At 36.2% G+C, this 17,284-nt stretch overlaps 1 protein-coding gene across 1 annotated transcript; it reads right to left on the reverse strand.

Moving 5' to 3' along the window:
* Window positions 1–1,419: 1,419 nt before the first annotated feature.
* LOC126824647 (dual adapter for phosphotyrosine and 3-phosphotyrosine and 3-phosphoinositide) lies at window positions 1,420–14,798 on the reverse strand. Its single transcript, XM_050553945.2, has 9 exons — window positions 14,468–14,798; window positions 7,564–7,598; window positions 6,426–6,545; window positions 5,465–5,598; window positions 3,757–3,878; window positions 3,386–3,433; window positions 2,603–2,754; window positions 2,110–2,197; window positions 1,420–1,954 (listed from the first exon to the last, which is right to left on the reverse strand). The coding sequence occupies exons 2-9, from the start codon at window positions 7,584–7,586 to the stop codon at window positions 1,919–1,921; spliced, it is 723 nt and encodes a 240-aa protein (XP_050409902.1). The 5' UTR covers window positions 7,587–7,598; window positions 14,468–14,798; the 3' UTR covers window positions 1,420–1,918.
* Window positions 14,799–17,284: the final 2,486 nt, after the last annotated feature.

Below are 17,284 nucleotides of genomic sequence, written 5' to 3' on the forward strand. Positions count from 1 at the left end.
ACACATATCACCAAAGTTTGCATGGAAATAAGTAATTATGTTACAAATAGTTTTTCTACATTTTCGAGGTGATGAACACGTGTGCGTTCCAATTCTGGTTTGCTGGCCATTTTAAAAACGAAAGAAATATCGCGTAGCTGTTGGATTTGATAAAATCACAAATTTGTAGGCCTATGGTAAAGTTTCACCTTTATTTTAAGAATAAGTTTATGTTAAGCTATGTCCAGTGGAATTTTGGGTTTAACTTTAATTGTAAATCAAATGAGATATAGGCCTGTAACTGCATGTTTTGTACTCAAATCTTGACAAAATTTGTGCAAATGAAGGCTTTAGAGCCATCTATTACTGTTGCTAAAACAAGACTGGAACCATTTCTAGACTTAAAGGTGCTAAGTCGCTAATATTTGGGACCTAGAAATTGACAAAAATGGGTCGCAACGCATATAAAAATATAGTATGAATGTATGTAAATTGATTTACATTCAATCGTTTCTGTTTTTACTGTAATTTCTAATCAGTTAGGTTCGGCGAAATACGCCAGTGTTCTCAATCGAATTTCAATCTCTAGCTTCTGGTTATTCCAGTCTACGCCGATAGTATTTATTGGGCATGCTCTCCAGATAAGAATATAGCGTCACCGTTTGACATGACTTGTGGAATATGCCTAGCCTCGTTTTTCGAGACACTTATTACAAATAGAGCTGAAACGCATTATGGTACACGATTCGTGTACCAATTGTAAAATGTTTATTTTGTCTTAAATATTGGATATCATAAGGCTATCTTTTCCCGGTAAGATCACAACATCAATGTTGATTTAAACCGACAAATAAATCGGGTTTTCAATGTCGAAGATTTTGGATCATATTTAGTTAAAGACTTAGCTACTTTAATTTAAGATTATATTTTACTAAATATCGTGTCAGGATTAATAATAGTATTTTCCCCCAGATTTTATGAAAATAATAATAGTTCCTCTATTCATAACAATTCTTTCCCTATTCACTCCTTTTGCATAAAATCTTTTGGTGACTATTTAATCTAGAATATCTGTCAGCCTTTGGTGTGTAGTCATGAATTTGAAAAGCACGGATCAGGGTATGAATACACACATCGCGTACGAAAATGATGTCACAGCCCAGATTCCTTACTTGACGCGACGTACAACCCCCTTGAATATTTTTATCAGATGATTCTGAAATCGTCAACTCTTTGTGGTTATAAAGATTAAAATCATCAGAATATTCACAAAAATTTTACAGGCTGAGGAATATCAGGGATTTAACGCTATAGTCAATGGGTGAAAAATTGTCTAGTCGAATTCTTCTGAACATGAGTTATCGCCCTTTAGTCTCCAAAGCCATAAACCAGTTTTGCTCTATAAGAAACAATCTTATCTAAAAAGAAACAAGTAATGTATATGTATCACACATAGCACTGGGCATTCTTTTATATACAGTTGATTTGCTACAAATAAAACATTTAAAATATAAACACAATAAAACTGAAAGAGCTGACAAAAACGTGGATTAAATAAAATATATATCACTGATTAAATAACATCTGATTTTAAAGTTCGATTTCTTGATGATAGTTAAGAATAACCTGCGTTTCAAGATCTTGTTTATTTGAATGAAGGCCAAGTCAGATATACGCCAAACAAGAAATAGAACGTCTTAAATCCGAGTAATAGAATATCAACATTTACTGTATGGAACAGAATATCACCAAAATTTATAGATACAGCAAATGCACGATTGTGTTTACTAAGATAATATATTTCAATACAAATATAAGTTTATGTTGAATACGTCAGTTCAGAGTAAAACTAAAGATTATGTTTGTGTCTGTCCATACGTATCTTCATTGCACCATCATCGACTTGCGGTAACCACACCATAATTGCAACTGAGTCTCATTATTGAGAGTTAGTAGAAACCTTTCTCTGGTTTTGCTGTAAAATAAAAGAAATATCATCTGAAAATGTTATAAGGCTAATTCTACTTGAAATATTACTTTAAAAAAACACAATCAAAAAATCCAACTTAATTGGAAATATCTCCCGGAACTTAATGTTTACTTATGTATATATAATGTAAAGGTTCTTACTAATCTCCAAGTAATCACACGAATCCATTCATCCATATCTTGTTCTGTGGCGGCAAAGAAATAAAATGTTCTCCAAGTAAACTTTAACCTATAGAAAACAGGTTAGAATATAAATCAAATATTCTGAGGTCCCTCGTACACGTAAAAGAAGACTTTTTATGTGGGGTGATGCGCTAACTCGCTAACCTGGAGGTCTAGGGTTCGCTCCCTGTGTTTGCCGAGAAAGTTCCTTAATGTTGCAGGGTGGGGAGCCTAAACCGAGGTCCCTCGCACACGTAAAAGAAGACTTGATAGTTGGAATTCGAAAAAGAGCAGGCCGTAGCGCCGCTGTCCAGACCCAATTTCATTCATAGCACACTGTATGGCGTATGCCTGTCTTCATTAGCCCAAACTCCATTTGATTTCATTTCACGTTTTATGTGTTAGAGATGGACAGTCACGTATTAATGTCTTAATGAAAAATATATAATGTTATGGTTAGATAATAACGTACCTGAATAGATTACATTTATCTTTAAACGAATTATCTTTACTACATTCTGTACATTCATTTAAATCTAAAACACGTATTGGCATTTTATCTGTTTTACATTTATAATACTTTAATTCATTTCTCTGTAAAACAAACCAACGATATCTCCACGTCTGAAATATACAAAATTTAAACATTGTCATTGTGTCAGTCCATCGACCGTAATGTAATATACGGTCCATGGTCAGTCTAACAGTCAATTCGAACAATGTAGGAGACCAAACGTCTCCATTCATTCTTCTTCGGGGGGAGGGGGCACGGTGGCTCTGTGAGTAAGACCTTAGGTCGCTAACCCGGGGGTCCCGTATTTGATCCCTGCGTTGACCGAGAAAGCGTGGTTCCCCCTTGTCAGTAGTGCAGGACGAAGTGCCTAGCAAGGGACAACGTATAGTCGTACGGATAGGGAAAAACCGAGGTCCCGTGTACACATTGGCGTGCACGAAAAAAAACCCCAGTGATCTTGCTGGGTCACGTACCAGAGGGTCCTGGGTTCGAAAAAGTTCCAGCTCAGTTTTGCCTTGTCAACGGTGAAGGACGTAGGGCCTGGTAGTGAAAAATGTTTAGACATTCGCATGGGACGAATTCGATGTATTTGCCGCTATACGAATACACTGTCCTCATAGCGTTGTCCTCTTCGTCGGGTTCCAACTATTTTGTGTTTCATACTAATGTCAGCTCCAGTTTGACCATTGACCCCCAATCACGCCGGGTCATGTCCAAGCTAAATAATGTAAATGTATTTACCTTGAATATTAGACCTAACTTGGTTAAATAACCTTCTTTGGAGTTTATCTGAAAATCACAAAATGGGGGAAAATGAATGAAAAGCCCATAATAACAGTTGAATAGCTTTAATTATCGCTTGGTATTGTACAGCAATTTTATGTATTTGATCACTGACAGTTTTTAAACTGATCGAGAAATAATGTGTTGAAACATATGACACGTTGAATCGGCTACAACATGATTTCTTGTAGCACAATCTGAGCCTAAATCAAAATCTTAAATTTGTACATTGACACCCAAAGGATTTGACCCATTTGGTGTTGGTGAATAAATCTGTTTTAATCGAATCAAAATTTATTAATTATTGTACTTGATAAAATAATATTTACTGAAAATTCTTGCTGTAACTTGTTTCTACCGGAACTGAACTCAGCATGTACTGTAACTGACTCGTAATTATCAGGTTCCTCTATATCCCGTGGGTAGGGTGAGTTTAATAACACCAATTGACCTGTCAATAGTTCAGTTACTTTGTAACGCATACATTTATTTCATTTCAAATCATATACTTTATAACATATTCGTTTATTTCATTACAAAATCATTTACTTTATAACATATTCATTTTTTCATTCGATAATCATTTACTTTTCATTTCATTCATTACATTATCGTTTACTTTATAACACATTCATTTACTTCACATTACATAATCATTCACTTTTATCACTTTGCCGTTTACATTAGTACTCTACTTTCCCCAATGACCTAACCTATTTACTTTAAGTTTCCGAATGCAATTAAATTCACGTAGACTAGGTCGCTATGTCCCTTTTAACGGGCCCAGTTAATGGTTTTGTACCAACTTTATAACACATTCATTTACGTCACATTACATAATCATTTACTTTTATCACTTTGCCGTTTACATTAGTTCTCTACTTTCCCCAATGACCTAACTTATTTTCTTTATTAAGTTTCCGAATGCAATTAAGTTCACTTGGACTTGGTCACCATGTCCCGTTTAACGGGCCCAGTTAATGGTTTTGTACCAACTTGAACTATTAGCAATTATAAATATCAAAGAATTATCAAACTTCTATGATTTCTAATTGCGACCAATATGGAAACAGATTTTAACACCATTATACCATATGTCGGTGTTGGAATTTGATCGGAACAAGTTATTTCAATATATATGAAATATTTAAATCCTTTTGTCAATATGGGTTCTATATGGACAACAGACTGTCTAGAAAAATCTATATGCTGCCTTTTAATCTACTTTAATATGGGGTTATAAAATAGTACTTAAATTTGCAATAGAATACTTAGTACTTTGTGAATATAATATACTAGAGGCATTGATTGGTGTTTATTTCATATAATATTATGAATAAAGTTATATGGCTGGCAAAGCTTTAATATAATAATAACAACATTTATAATGGGTATGACTTATATTTCTATAGCACTCATGCGCAGTTTTTCGCTTTTTATTGCTTAGTTTTGCTGCTTGAAGACGGTCAGTCATTAATGGTTGCCAGATTTTTATTCTGTTATTGGTAACTTAGGTGACTAAAATCTAATCAAGGACAACAACCCATGACGCAATTATTAGAAATAATTCAAATTTGAAGGCTTCTTCATGGTATTAACATAAACAAAACATGCACTGGTAATCAGATTATAACTAAGCTGTTAAATTTGAAAATCAATAGGATTCTTCATCTCATGAGCATAAACACCGTGAGCGCCCAAAAGTGATCAATGACTTTTTGTTCTCCTGAACATAAAAACCGTGTATAAATATAGCCTCTATAATGCCCTCAAGATTTTTTGTAAGTGACCAAAAGGCTATAACTTTTTAATAGTGAGTGCGTGAGGACCCAACTAAACGGAAACAAAATCGACCAGACAAAGGTGCGGAGAAGACAAAGTAATCTCGTCTCATAAATATAAACACTTTGTATGCATTTAAAGACAATGGGACGATAATTTCAGCCGGCCGGATGGACGGGTGGACAGGGATGACAATAATATATTACCATATTTCAATGTGGGCGTATAAACATCCATGTAATGCTGTTTACTCACCAGATTCTCCACCAATCAATGGCTGATTCTGAAAATGTTCTACTAAAGTCTCAAGTTTTTCAAATTTCCCATGACCAAATTTATATTCTGTACCCGTATATACAATATGGAAATGTTTAACTGAGTTTTCACATCTACAAGACAAAGAATAGTTTCGTTACCAATGTGCCAAATAATCAGTAGAAATCATAATATATAATATACACCTCAAATAATCAATATAATATGCACCTCAAATAATCGGTAGATCTCAAATATAACATACACCTCAAATAATCAATATAATTTTACACCTATTCAGTAGAACTCAAATATACACCTCAAATAATCATAATTTTACACCTCAAATAATAGGTCAATCTGATTAAAATACAGATCTATATTTTGTTTCATATTTTATTACTTTCGATGGCCTACACTGCATTAAGATCCGACCAGTTGTACAGTAAGGTCGCGTCATGGGTCGTAAGAGCGGCTTTTGAAGGGGGGGGGGGGGTTACCTAATACTACCAAATGCCACCCCAATACCACCACATACTAATTAATACTACAAAAATAGTGAGTTATATGGCGGAAATGTACTTCAATGCGATTACGGATATCTCGCGTTTCTATTTGTCTCCCTGTGGCACCCAAACCACAAGAAAATACTACCAAATACTATACCCAATATTATTAAATAACAAGCTAATATCGTCAACGAATATTCAATAATATTGCTACTTTAAAGCGGCTGAACGTCATTTGCATTTTTCACGCCTTAATCCTGCCTAAAATATTGTTTATTTAACCTGTCGTCTCCAGAGCATTCTGATTTCCAATCTTGGACCAGTCTGGAATAATATTCCTGTTTCAAATATTGTAATTTGCAAGGGCCCGGAACAACTTTAATATGGAATAATATTTTATTTAGGTTGACCGTTGACGGTTAATGCAATATAAAACATGGTGTAAGATATACCTGACAGATAATGCACATTCCCCGTCTGTAGAACTAGGTCGTAATAAATAAGTCCCTTCTTGTGCATTCTGCATTAAAAGACTTTCAGCTGTATGTCTGTTCATTGCCGGATGAAACCACCTTTTTAGGAATAAAAATTAAATAGGTGAATAAACTTTGTATTATAAAACTGTTTTACTACACACAATATATCAAAAACACTAATCAAAATATCTTGTAGGACTCTTGGGGTAAAACGTTTATGGAATGTGGTACCAAACAGAGAGATAAGGGGGCCTGGGAAGAAATGTTTGTTACCTCCTGTTGTAAAAAACACCACAGACGACCAAAAACATGTATTAAAATTATTCCATCTAGACAATCTTGTGGAATGTAGTTCTATCCAGAGAGATGTACTAAATTTCAATCAGGTGATGTTGGAGAAAACGAAGTTTTATAAATGTCTTTTGAAAACTGATCTCTGTTTCATTCTTAGCAGTGAATTAAAAATAACGACATCTGACACCTTATCCCATAAAGAAATAATTATTTGTAGTTCTATATTTTTAAAAATCGAAGTGTTTGTGGTTGGAAAACATTATACAGAGTTACGCGGAAGTTACAAAAGAATACTGTTTTATTTTTTGGCTTTGCCAAATAACAAGACCGTTATAAAAAAAGGTCTAACCATTACTTGAAATGAGTATTGAAAATAGCCACATCAAAATTATACCATCGTTAACACTAAAATCCATAAAATTTGACTGGCGATCAAGTATTATTTATTATCTCATGACTATTTGAGAAAAGAAGACCAGTGATAAGATTGCCAAAATAATCCATGGAATCGCGCGAAAAATACAACGACTCTCGGTAGCTGCTTAAACCTGCTAGTACATGGATGGATTTATACATGTTTTTTGGTTGAAAAGTATCGAACGCCATTATCTGATTCTTTCAGCGAATTGGACGAAAAACCGAGGTCCCGTGTAGACTTTGACAGATGGAATTCGAAATAAGATTAGGCTGTAGCACCGCAGTCCGGGCAAAATTTCCCTCATAGCACATGCCTGTGTTCACAAGTCCAGTCAGTGTAGAACTGTAGGACGTTAAACCCTATTTCATTGAAGTTTGAATTAAACATGATGTCTATACTTACTCTAAATTTTCAAGTTGCTCCATTGTCCACCTATTCTGTAACAAAAAGAGGAACGTATGCCATTATGTTTACAATACAAATTTATTTGAAATTTTACTTAAAGGAGCTAAATCGTCATTCTCTGGCACCTAGAAATGGACACAAATGGGTCGCAACGCATATAATAATGTAATATGAATGTATATAAACTGATTTACATTCTGTCGTTTCTGTTTTTACTGTAATTTTTTATCAGTTATGTTCGGCGAAATAGGCGAAGAGTGCAAATTGAATGGCAGTCTTTGGCATCTGGTTATTGAAGTCTACTCCGGTAGTCTTCCCTTGTGGGATATGCTTAATCTTGATCATCCAGTCACTTCATAACAAATGGCACTCGAAAGCATTCTGGCACGCGATTCGTGTGCCAAGTTTAAAATTTTCATTGTGTGTTAGATATTGAATACTAGAAGCCCATCTTTTCATGGTAAGTTAACAACGTCAATGTTGATTTAAATTGACCAATAAGTTGTGTTTGCGATGTCGAAGACTTGGCTACTTTAATACATATTTCGGGCTCGTTCGGGTTCAAACTCTGTTCCCACTTACGTGGCTTACAAATAAAGTGCTGTTTACTCGTTCAGGTGGGACAGGAGCCAAGATCAACGCGTGTACACACTGGCGTTCATGCAAAAGAGCCTTTGGCTTTTAGAAATCGGCGAAGAGTAGTCGGAAGCGCAACGGTCAAGATAAAATTGCCCTTCCTAACATAGCACATGTGAACATAGAAAAAATAACCATTCTGTAATACCATATTTCGTAAATGAACATCTATACTAATGCAATTTCACCATTAAACACAGCACCAAATAGAAAATAAATGAAATTCTTGAAACATTTTGGTTATTATGAAGTTTTATTTAACCCATTGGTTTCCCATAACAAACATTCTTATTATATCTAATATACAATAAACTAATTGACGTCGAATTCCAGTTTCAAACTGGCCTTTTATCTAAGCAATGTCCTGATTATCTGTTCGACCATTTGTCTTTCTATGAAACTCCCTACACCAAAATTGAAAGCAGCATCCGTTTTAAAGGCTCCAATGTATGGAATACTCTACCAGTTTCTATAAGACTGACCATTAACTCTTTCAAGAAACAACTTTTTAATTTAATATCTCACTGTCAAAGAATAATACTGGTACCCTCTATATCCATATAAATAGGTAATTTCCATTGTTTTACGTTTTTTATTCTCTTTGCATTAATCATACATTTTGTAAGTTGTATTTCTCTTTTTTGGTGCTGTATTTTCTATTATAATTTTATCCTGTTTAAATAATACCCATTGTTCATCTTTATCCTTTTATTTGTTGAGCTATCATATTTTGTATTATACTTCTTATGAAGGGCAGGGTGGTAGAAAGGCTTCAAATAAAGCTATTATTATTATTAGTAGTAGTAGTTTTAGTAGTTGTAGTAGTAGTACGTGTACTAGCTACCAGCGTCTTGGAGGAACCTCGTTGTTAGTCTCATCAAAATGAACAGACATACCTTTCCTGTCAGTCTGCACATTCTGGTAGTTAGAATTATCATATAAGTCTTGGACACCAGCGTGTGGCAAAAAAAATAAGGATTAATCTTAAATGGATCCTTCATTGTGGTCCTTAACCTTTCTAAGGCAGTCATTTCACCTTGTGAACGAAGTGCCACATGTATACCTTTACAGACGCGTATCCAGATGGGCCCCGGACCCTCCCTTGCTCGCACGCAGCATATTAATGTCGATATAACGTCGAATAAACGAACGTGCGATGTATTGCCACCGTTTTGGCTTCACCCCACTCTAAGCCTATACATGATGAATGCTCCTAAATGAGAAGAAATATTGTCTCAGAGCCTCTGATTTTACCAAATTCTCGGGTAATCCCAGAGACCTCACGCGAAACTTGACGTTGACACAACCCGGACACCCTCTCTGCTCTGGATCCTATATAGCCGACATACAGGAAAAAAGAAATTATAACGTATTACGCAAAATAATTTAGAGCTGGAGATTATTACCATTATTTTCAAAAATTCTGGATTTGAATAATGATAGGCTTGATGGAATTGAAACTTAACAATACTTAATTGTTTTAGCACGGGACAAGGTACGCTTACTCTGTTCAGATAAACTAGTGTCTCAAGGCTAATTTGTGACCAGGGGTTGCCATGTAGGTTCACGCTGCTAACTGCCCTTTTCACGTGGCCACTTGAATTTATAGTTTGTTTAATATTGGTGTGTTGTTGTATTATTATTGTTGTTTTCTATTGCCTATTCAGTAGTATTCCCACTATAGGAATAAACAACTTTAAATGTCACATGCATTCGTTATAGCAATATACCACTTTAAGTAAAGCCGCCATTCGCTACAGCGATATAACGCTTTAAATGTCACAAACATTCGCTATAGCAATATAACGCTTTAAATGTCACAAACATTCGCTATAGCAATATAACGCAATAAAATGTCAAAAGCATTCGCTATAGCAATATACCACCACTTTAAATATCACAGGCATTCGCTATAGTAATAAAATATCACAAGCATTCGCTATAGCAATAAAATATAACAAGCATTCGCTATAGCAATATACCACTTTAAATATCACAGGCATTCGCTATAGCAATATACCACTTTCAATATTCCCGGTAATAAGTAAAGAATGTACGTAACAGCTGTATGAACAATTACTTTTAAGTCTATTTACTCGTTTCACCAGCTTTTAGATAAGAATTGCTTTCATAGTTTCATATCAAAACATATCAAAAGGAGAGATAAAAAAGATTAAAACCAGACATTGCGGGCCACACTAATTATAACAATAAATAATACTAATTATAACTATAAATAATACTTTGTTCGGTCACGGTGGCTAAGTGGGTAAGGCGCTGGCTCGCTAGCCTGGAGGTCGGGTGTTCGATCCCTGCATTGGCCGAGAAAGTTTATCCAGATTTTTCGGCGTAGTTCCCCCTTGTCAGTGATGCAGGACGGAGGGCCTGACAAGGACAGTTGTCTAGTCGTTCGGATGGGACGAAAAACCGAGGTCCCGTGTACAAATTGGCGTGCAGTTGGAATTCGATATAAGAGTAGGCCATAGTACCGCTGTCCGGGCAAAATTTCCCTCATATCACACTATATGGCGTATGCCCGTCTTCATTAGCCCAGTTCGAAGCAGAAATGTAGGACGTTCAACCCCATTTCATTTCATTTCATTTCCGTTTTAAGTTTTCGGTTTTAACCATCAGAATGTAAATAGATTCAGTTAGATTGACACAGATCCTTCCTATTCTTTTTTAGGAAATTATCGGATAAAATCATTATTTTTTAAACAATTGGTTGACCCCCCCCCCCCCCACACACACACACTCATTAAGACCTCCCAAAAGCCTCTATATAGTTGATTTTAAGGTATAATATATGACAATTAGGCCAATGGGTGAAAAAACTCCAATATGCACTAATTGGGTTTCTATTTATGCTGGCTTAGGTAGATGTCTAATTAGTGTTATTTATGTACGTATATCATAAATATATGTTATAGCCTTGAGGTATATCAATTTGTACACATTCTGAATAAAAATATAATTCTGATCATTAGGTCAGAAAGTTGACTGAATTTTTAACCCGATTTACCTCATAGGTATAAAATCGGATATAGAACCTAGTTTTAGTTCTCTTTTCTTTAAAAAAAAAAAAGATTTGTTTGAACCAAATATATCAACGACTCCAAAATTAATAAGTACCCTTTGGCGACTATGGGTGACTAACCTTTACACAAATACACTAAATTAAAAAAGGCCTTCTTCTCCACCCAATGTAGAAATGTACGTTATTTTTAGGATATAATATAATAAAGGTTAACAATTGCCCATAAACATAATTATAACAGTACGTCCATAATACAAAAATGAAATGAAATAGGATTTATAACGTTCTGCTTTTCTGCACCTACTAGGCTAATGAAGATGGCATACATTATGCAATATGTCATGAGGGATATTTTTCTCAGACAGTGGCGCTACACCCTTCTTTGATTTCGAATTCCAACTGTCAAAGGTTCATTTAAGTGCACGCCAATATGTACACGGATTTTTCGTACCATCTGATAGACTAGACACTGCTTCTTGCAAGACCGTTCGACCTGCACTACTAACAAGGAGAAATTAAGTTGGACAACAGCACCCTACTCACTCAAATTCGGATAGGGCATCGTTGTTTTATTGCACCAGAACTCTGCGAAGGCGGGCTTTGGTTTTGAATAAATATAATGCAGTAAAGTGTTAATATTGTCATGGAAGTATGGGCGGAGTTCGACACGCACAATGCATTACATATTTAGGGCAACAAGTTATGCAAAGCTTGTACTGAAATATTATCTTCAAATATTTACTCGGTTATCTGGGGTCTATTTATTGTACAATGTAGTTTTATTCAATCTCCATTCGTCCTTGTCCATACGCTGACAAACTAAACAATTAACATTCTTCAATAACATGCCGGTTTATTAGCATTATATATTGTAACAGGGTTAGCGATCGGACAAGTATTGTTTAACTTGAACTCGGTCTCTCGATGTTCTAACATTGTAATAATGTTGATAGAATAAAATTGATGTCCAATCCAGATTTGAAATTATGTTATAATATATTTTCAAATATTGCTCAAAACTTATAAAGATGTACGTTGATGGAGTTGAATACTTATTTTATAAATGACAAAAACACTTAATAACTAGGAAATGATTCATTGCAAATTTTGTGTTAAGGAAATAGTCAATTATGTAAAGTCTTGGTTTCCCCAGATGTTTACATTTTGTTTGACATTCAATTTAAAAATAGTGAATGGCGGCTTAGTCTAGATTAACAAGCACCGTTGCGATAATAAGACAATCTATGCCACATCTTGTTAAAACTTCAAACAGTAATAACTTCGCTCAGAATAATGATATTTGAATGAAATTTTCAATATATTCATTTTGAAATATCTATTTTTGAACTATCTATTTTTGAACTAATATAACAAGAACGACCATCTCTTTATCTAAATCGTACATAATGTATCTTTAACTCGAAATGTATTGTAAGGTATGTTGTTATTATAGAAACCTCCTATGTGTGCTTAATAGTTAATAAATTATGGGGATGTGTTTATTAATTATTAAATTATGGGGAAACCAATGTGTATCTTCATACGCTATTTGGTTAAGACGCTGGCTCGCTATTCTGGAAGTCGCGGAAAGTTCATCGGGATTTTCCCTATGTCAGTGGTGCAGGACGGAGCGCCCGACAAGGACAGCTGTCTAGTCGTTCGGATGGTATGAAAAAAAATCGAGGTCCCGTGTACATTTGGAATTCGATATAAGAGTATAGGCCGTAGTGCCATGTTCGGGCAAAATGTCCGTCTTCATTAGTCCCGACGGGCAGAACACTAAGACGTTAATACCCAAATTAATTTCATTTCATTTCATATGCTGTTGTTTGCAATTGCTACTATAGGCTTAATAAGCTCAAGATCTAGGAGGTGCTCAAGTTCTGCTCCGACTAAGCTAATGTATGGTATACGCCATACAGTGTACTATATGAAGGAAAATTTGCCCGGACAGACACACTACAGCCTACTCTTATATCGAATAACAGGTGCCAAGGGATCTTTTACGTGCACGCCAATGTATACACGGGAACTCGGTTTTTTGTCCCATCCGAACGACTAGACAGCTGTCCTTGTCATGTCCCCCATCCTGCACCAATGACAAGGGGAAACCACTTTCGAATCGAACAACACACCGTGTTGGAACACTGGACAGTTGTAAAAGGGGGAAGAGAGAGAGAGAGAGAGAGAGAGAGAGAGAGAGAGAGATGGGGTTTAACGTCCACTCGAAACAAACTAGGTCATTTCGGACTAACATATGGTTTAATTTTATTTCCATAATTTGCTTGCGCCTAGGGGTCTTTAGCAGTGGGAGGAAAGCGGAGGACCCGGAGAAAATCCACGAGGTTGAACAGGCGACCCTACTCCTTGTCACGTACAACCGGGGATTCGAAACCACGCCAGTTGACTCAATGACAGACTTTATGATACAGCGCGCACGTGCTAACCATTCAGCCATCCAACCCCCCAAAAGGGAGAAGAGTATAGGCGTAAGTTTCCCTCATAGCACACTGCGTGGCTTATCCCCGTCTTCGCCCGTTTGGTACAGAAAAATAAGAATTTAAAGTAGCTAAGTCTCTAACTCAATATCATCCAAAATCTTCAACATTGAAAACACGATTTATTTGTCAAATTAAATCAACATTCATGTTGTGAGCTTACCGGAAAAAGATGGGCTTTTGATATCCAATATTTAAGACAAAATAAACATTTTACCATTGGTACACGAATCGTGTACCATAATGCGCTTCAGCCCCAGTTATATCAAGAGACTCAAGGGACGAGGCTAGACACATTGCACCAAATCAAACGGCATATGTAGACTGCTGGCTTATTTCGCCGAACATAACTGATTTGAAATTGGAGTAAAAACGGAAACCATTGAATGTAAATCAGTTTATATACATTCATACTACAGTATTATATGCGTTGGGACCCACTTTTGTCAATTTCTAGGTCCCAAATGTTAGCGATTTAGCTCCTTTAAACCGTATTTCATTTCAGTTAGACACCGGTCATGTTTAAAACTGTTTAATTTGCACTTGAAAATAAATGATGTACATTTGATAATAGAAACTTTTAACATAGTCAAACATTACCCTTTTTCATTAATAAATAAAACTGTTTGTCTAGGTCTTGATTACTAAACCAGGCGTTTGTTTTAATACCCACTGTATCAAACCAGGAAGGTTTTTAGTTAAACACGATATAAATACCGAAAATACATACCTTATTGTTTGTTATTATAATATTATATTATCCAGTGTAGAGTTTATACGGTGGTTGTTCAAGCACATCTAGTGAAGACTAAAAACCCATCAGAGTTATTAGTAAGACAGTCTTAATAGGGTGACGGATGGGTTCTTCCTCTTTATCATGCCTTGAGCATTTTACTTGACATATTCGTCATTACTCCTGTTGGTACAAGCTGTAGGACGGTGGTTTACACAAATTTCACCCACAAGTATTTAGCCCTCCCTGCTCTTCACTTTACAGCTTGACGATAATGTTTTGTGTTAAGGGTGATATTAGTTCAGCGTGATCAAATACAACTCATCACATTAAGGGAGCTACCGATTATATATTTATAGCCTGAATTTATCTCAACAGCTTAAATAACTTTCCTTATTAAGGCCACTCAACACATATAGGTCATCTCGGGACTAGCATATTGTACAATTTAATGTTGGAGCCACGGTGGCTCAGTGTGTAAGACCTGGATCTCACGTGTGTGTTCGATCCCTACGTTGGCCGAGAAAGTTCGTCGGGATTTTCCGGCGTGCCCCCCCCCCCCCGTCAGAGGTACAGGGCAGAGGGATAGATAAGGGACAACGTAGAGTCGTTCGGATGGGACCAAAAACCGAGGTACATTATACACATTGGCGTACACGTAAAAGATCCCTTGATAGTTGGAATTCGATACAAGAGTAGGCCGTAGCTCCACTGTCGGGGCAAAATCATCCCCATAGCACATTGTGGACGGAAACATAAATTAACCGTGTGTTATTCTCAAAATAAATGACTTATTGTGTTAACAAGACGCTGAACCCCATTCCCGTCCTGGCAATGATGGTTGTGTATGTAAAAGAGTGGCGGAAAGTGGGCTTAAAGGGGACCACCTAATACCACTTGTCTCTCAGCGTGACCCTCGTTTACTTATTAATTGTGCTATGCTCGAATACTATTTGTTATGTCTGCATTTTGGTGTACAGTCCAATTGCATCGTCTAATGGGGGCCTCGGTGTCTTAGTGTGTATGGCGTTTGCGAATTAACCCGGTGTTGACTAAGATTTATACAGTCAATAATACAATGCAATAGTTTTGGTTAATCTAAGTATTTATCTAACCGGTCTTTTGTTTGTGATATCATGTTTTTCATATCTATTATATTATCTCATGCTCCATTGCTAGCTATTAGGTTTCAAATTTACATTTTTGTGGGTAAATGGTTACAGTTTTCAAATACTTGAATGTGTCATCTTAACCTCTTATAAAATTTAAAACGACATAAAGTCTATATACAAGCCGGTGTCTTTCATCAGTTTACACCCTTTAATCATATTAACTTTTGAATATGCATATTCATTTAGAAATTTGAACAGTTTAAACTCTGGAACTTGCCATATTATCTAATAATGTTGATTGTTTATAACTATATATAACGCCACCTATTGTAAACAAACGTTGTTTGAGTTTTCAAATGTAGAAGTTTGGCAGATGCAATAAAAATTTTTTTTATATAAAACTTAGTTTTCCTTCTTTTGATTCCTTTACTTTAAAAACACCACAGAAAAGTAAAACGTTAAATCCCAGATTTTAGGAAAAGCTGGATTCATTTTGAGAATTTGAAGATGTGTTCAGTCTAGATTCACATAGTCTGTGCACTGTGTGCAGGCCCGGATCCAGGATTTTGTCAAGGGGGGGGGGGGGAATACATTGGAGCAAAGGGTTAAGGGTAATCATCAGAGTGCCGCATGCATTAGTGGTTTGGTGTAGTCCCCAGAGTCTTCGTCGCGGCCTCATTAAACAGAAACTAAAATCTGTGAATCCCATTGCTGGCTGCAGGTGATGAACAGTGATGACCAGTCTCACTGGGGCTGAGGAGGGGGGGGGGCACGGCCCCCTGCCTCTCCCCCCCCCTGGATCCACGCCTGGTGAGTTCTATGTTTTGTTGAGATTATTTCATGTATTGACCATTTCGTACATCCGTTTAAACCTGGATAACTCATAATAAAATACCCACTGCTCACATTTCCTACACCCCGTTAACGTTGATAACCCACAATAAAAACACTGCCCTCATTTCGTACACCTCTTTAAACGTTTATAACCCATAATAAAAAGATATCCTGTCCTCAATTCCTACATCCATTTAAACGTTGATAACCCATAATAAAAAAACACCCTGCCCCCATTTCCGTTCTAATATATATAAAAAGCTGACCTTTTATATTCAAAGGACATTACTGCGGTATCGTGAAATTTGCATGACCTTTCCATGAGTGGATCGAGGAATTTTTGTATGACGGGGCTGGAGTGTGATCTGGGGCATTGCTCAATACACATTTCTTCTACGCCCAATGGAGCTAGGCTTTTTATGTTGTGGACTTTGCCCTCCAGATGGTCAAAGACTCAACCTGCAAAAGAGCCATTTGGTCTTCTAATTGACAGTAAATATGTCGAAATATATTGTTATTGCTTTCGTTTATTCTTTTTGATTTGTAGGAAGGAAGTACATTCATGGGAGGGTGAGGGGGGAGGCGAGGGTCTAAATACCGAGTCGTATTGTTATAAAATGTGAAAATGTACAGTTGGAAGTTCCAACAAAGAAATAAAAAACATCCAGTCGTTTCATAGATTTCCAAAAATAGAATCGTTCGAAATCCTGGATGACAACAGCTGAACATTCAACAAACAGCAGACTTCGGACAAAGCAACCAGAGGAAAGATACAATTTTCTGAATCGAATGTTCAGCCGTCAAATCCCAATACAGCCTTTATTCGCACCTACCCTCCCCAGCATATCCTCTGACGACAACGGCATTT

The sequence above is a fragment of the Patella vulgata genome, chromosome 6 (assembly GCF_932274485.2).
Source record: "Patella vulgata chromosome 6, xgPatVulg1.2, whole genome shotgun sequence".
In the NCBI taxonomy this organism is placed as follows: domain Eukaryota; kingdom Metazoa; phylum Mollusca; class Gastropoda; family Patellidae; genus Patella; species Patella vulgata.

What these genes read in the sequence shown, in the direction of transcription:
- LOC126824647 (XM_050553945.2), bottom strand. Translation starts at nt 7,586, where the DNA reads ATGGAGCAACTTGAAAATTTAGA. An exon ending in GAATGTGCATTATCTGTCAG is followed by an intron (nt 5,599 to 6,425) that starts GTATATCTTACA and finishes TTTGTCTTGTAG; the next exon opens with ATGTGAAAACTCAGTTAAAC. An exon ending in AGTTACAGCAAGAATTTTCA is followed by an intron (nt 3,434 to 3,756) that starts GTAAATATTATT and finishes TGTGATTTTCAG; the next exon opens with ATAAACTCCAAAGAAGGTTA.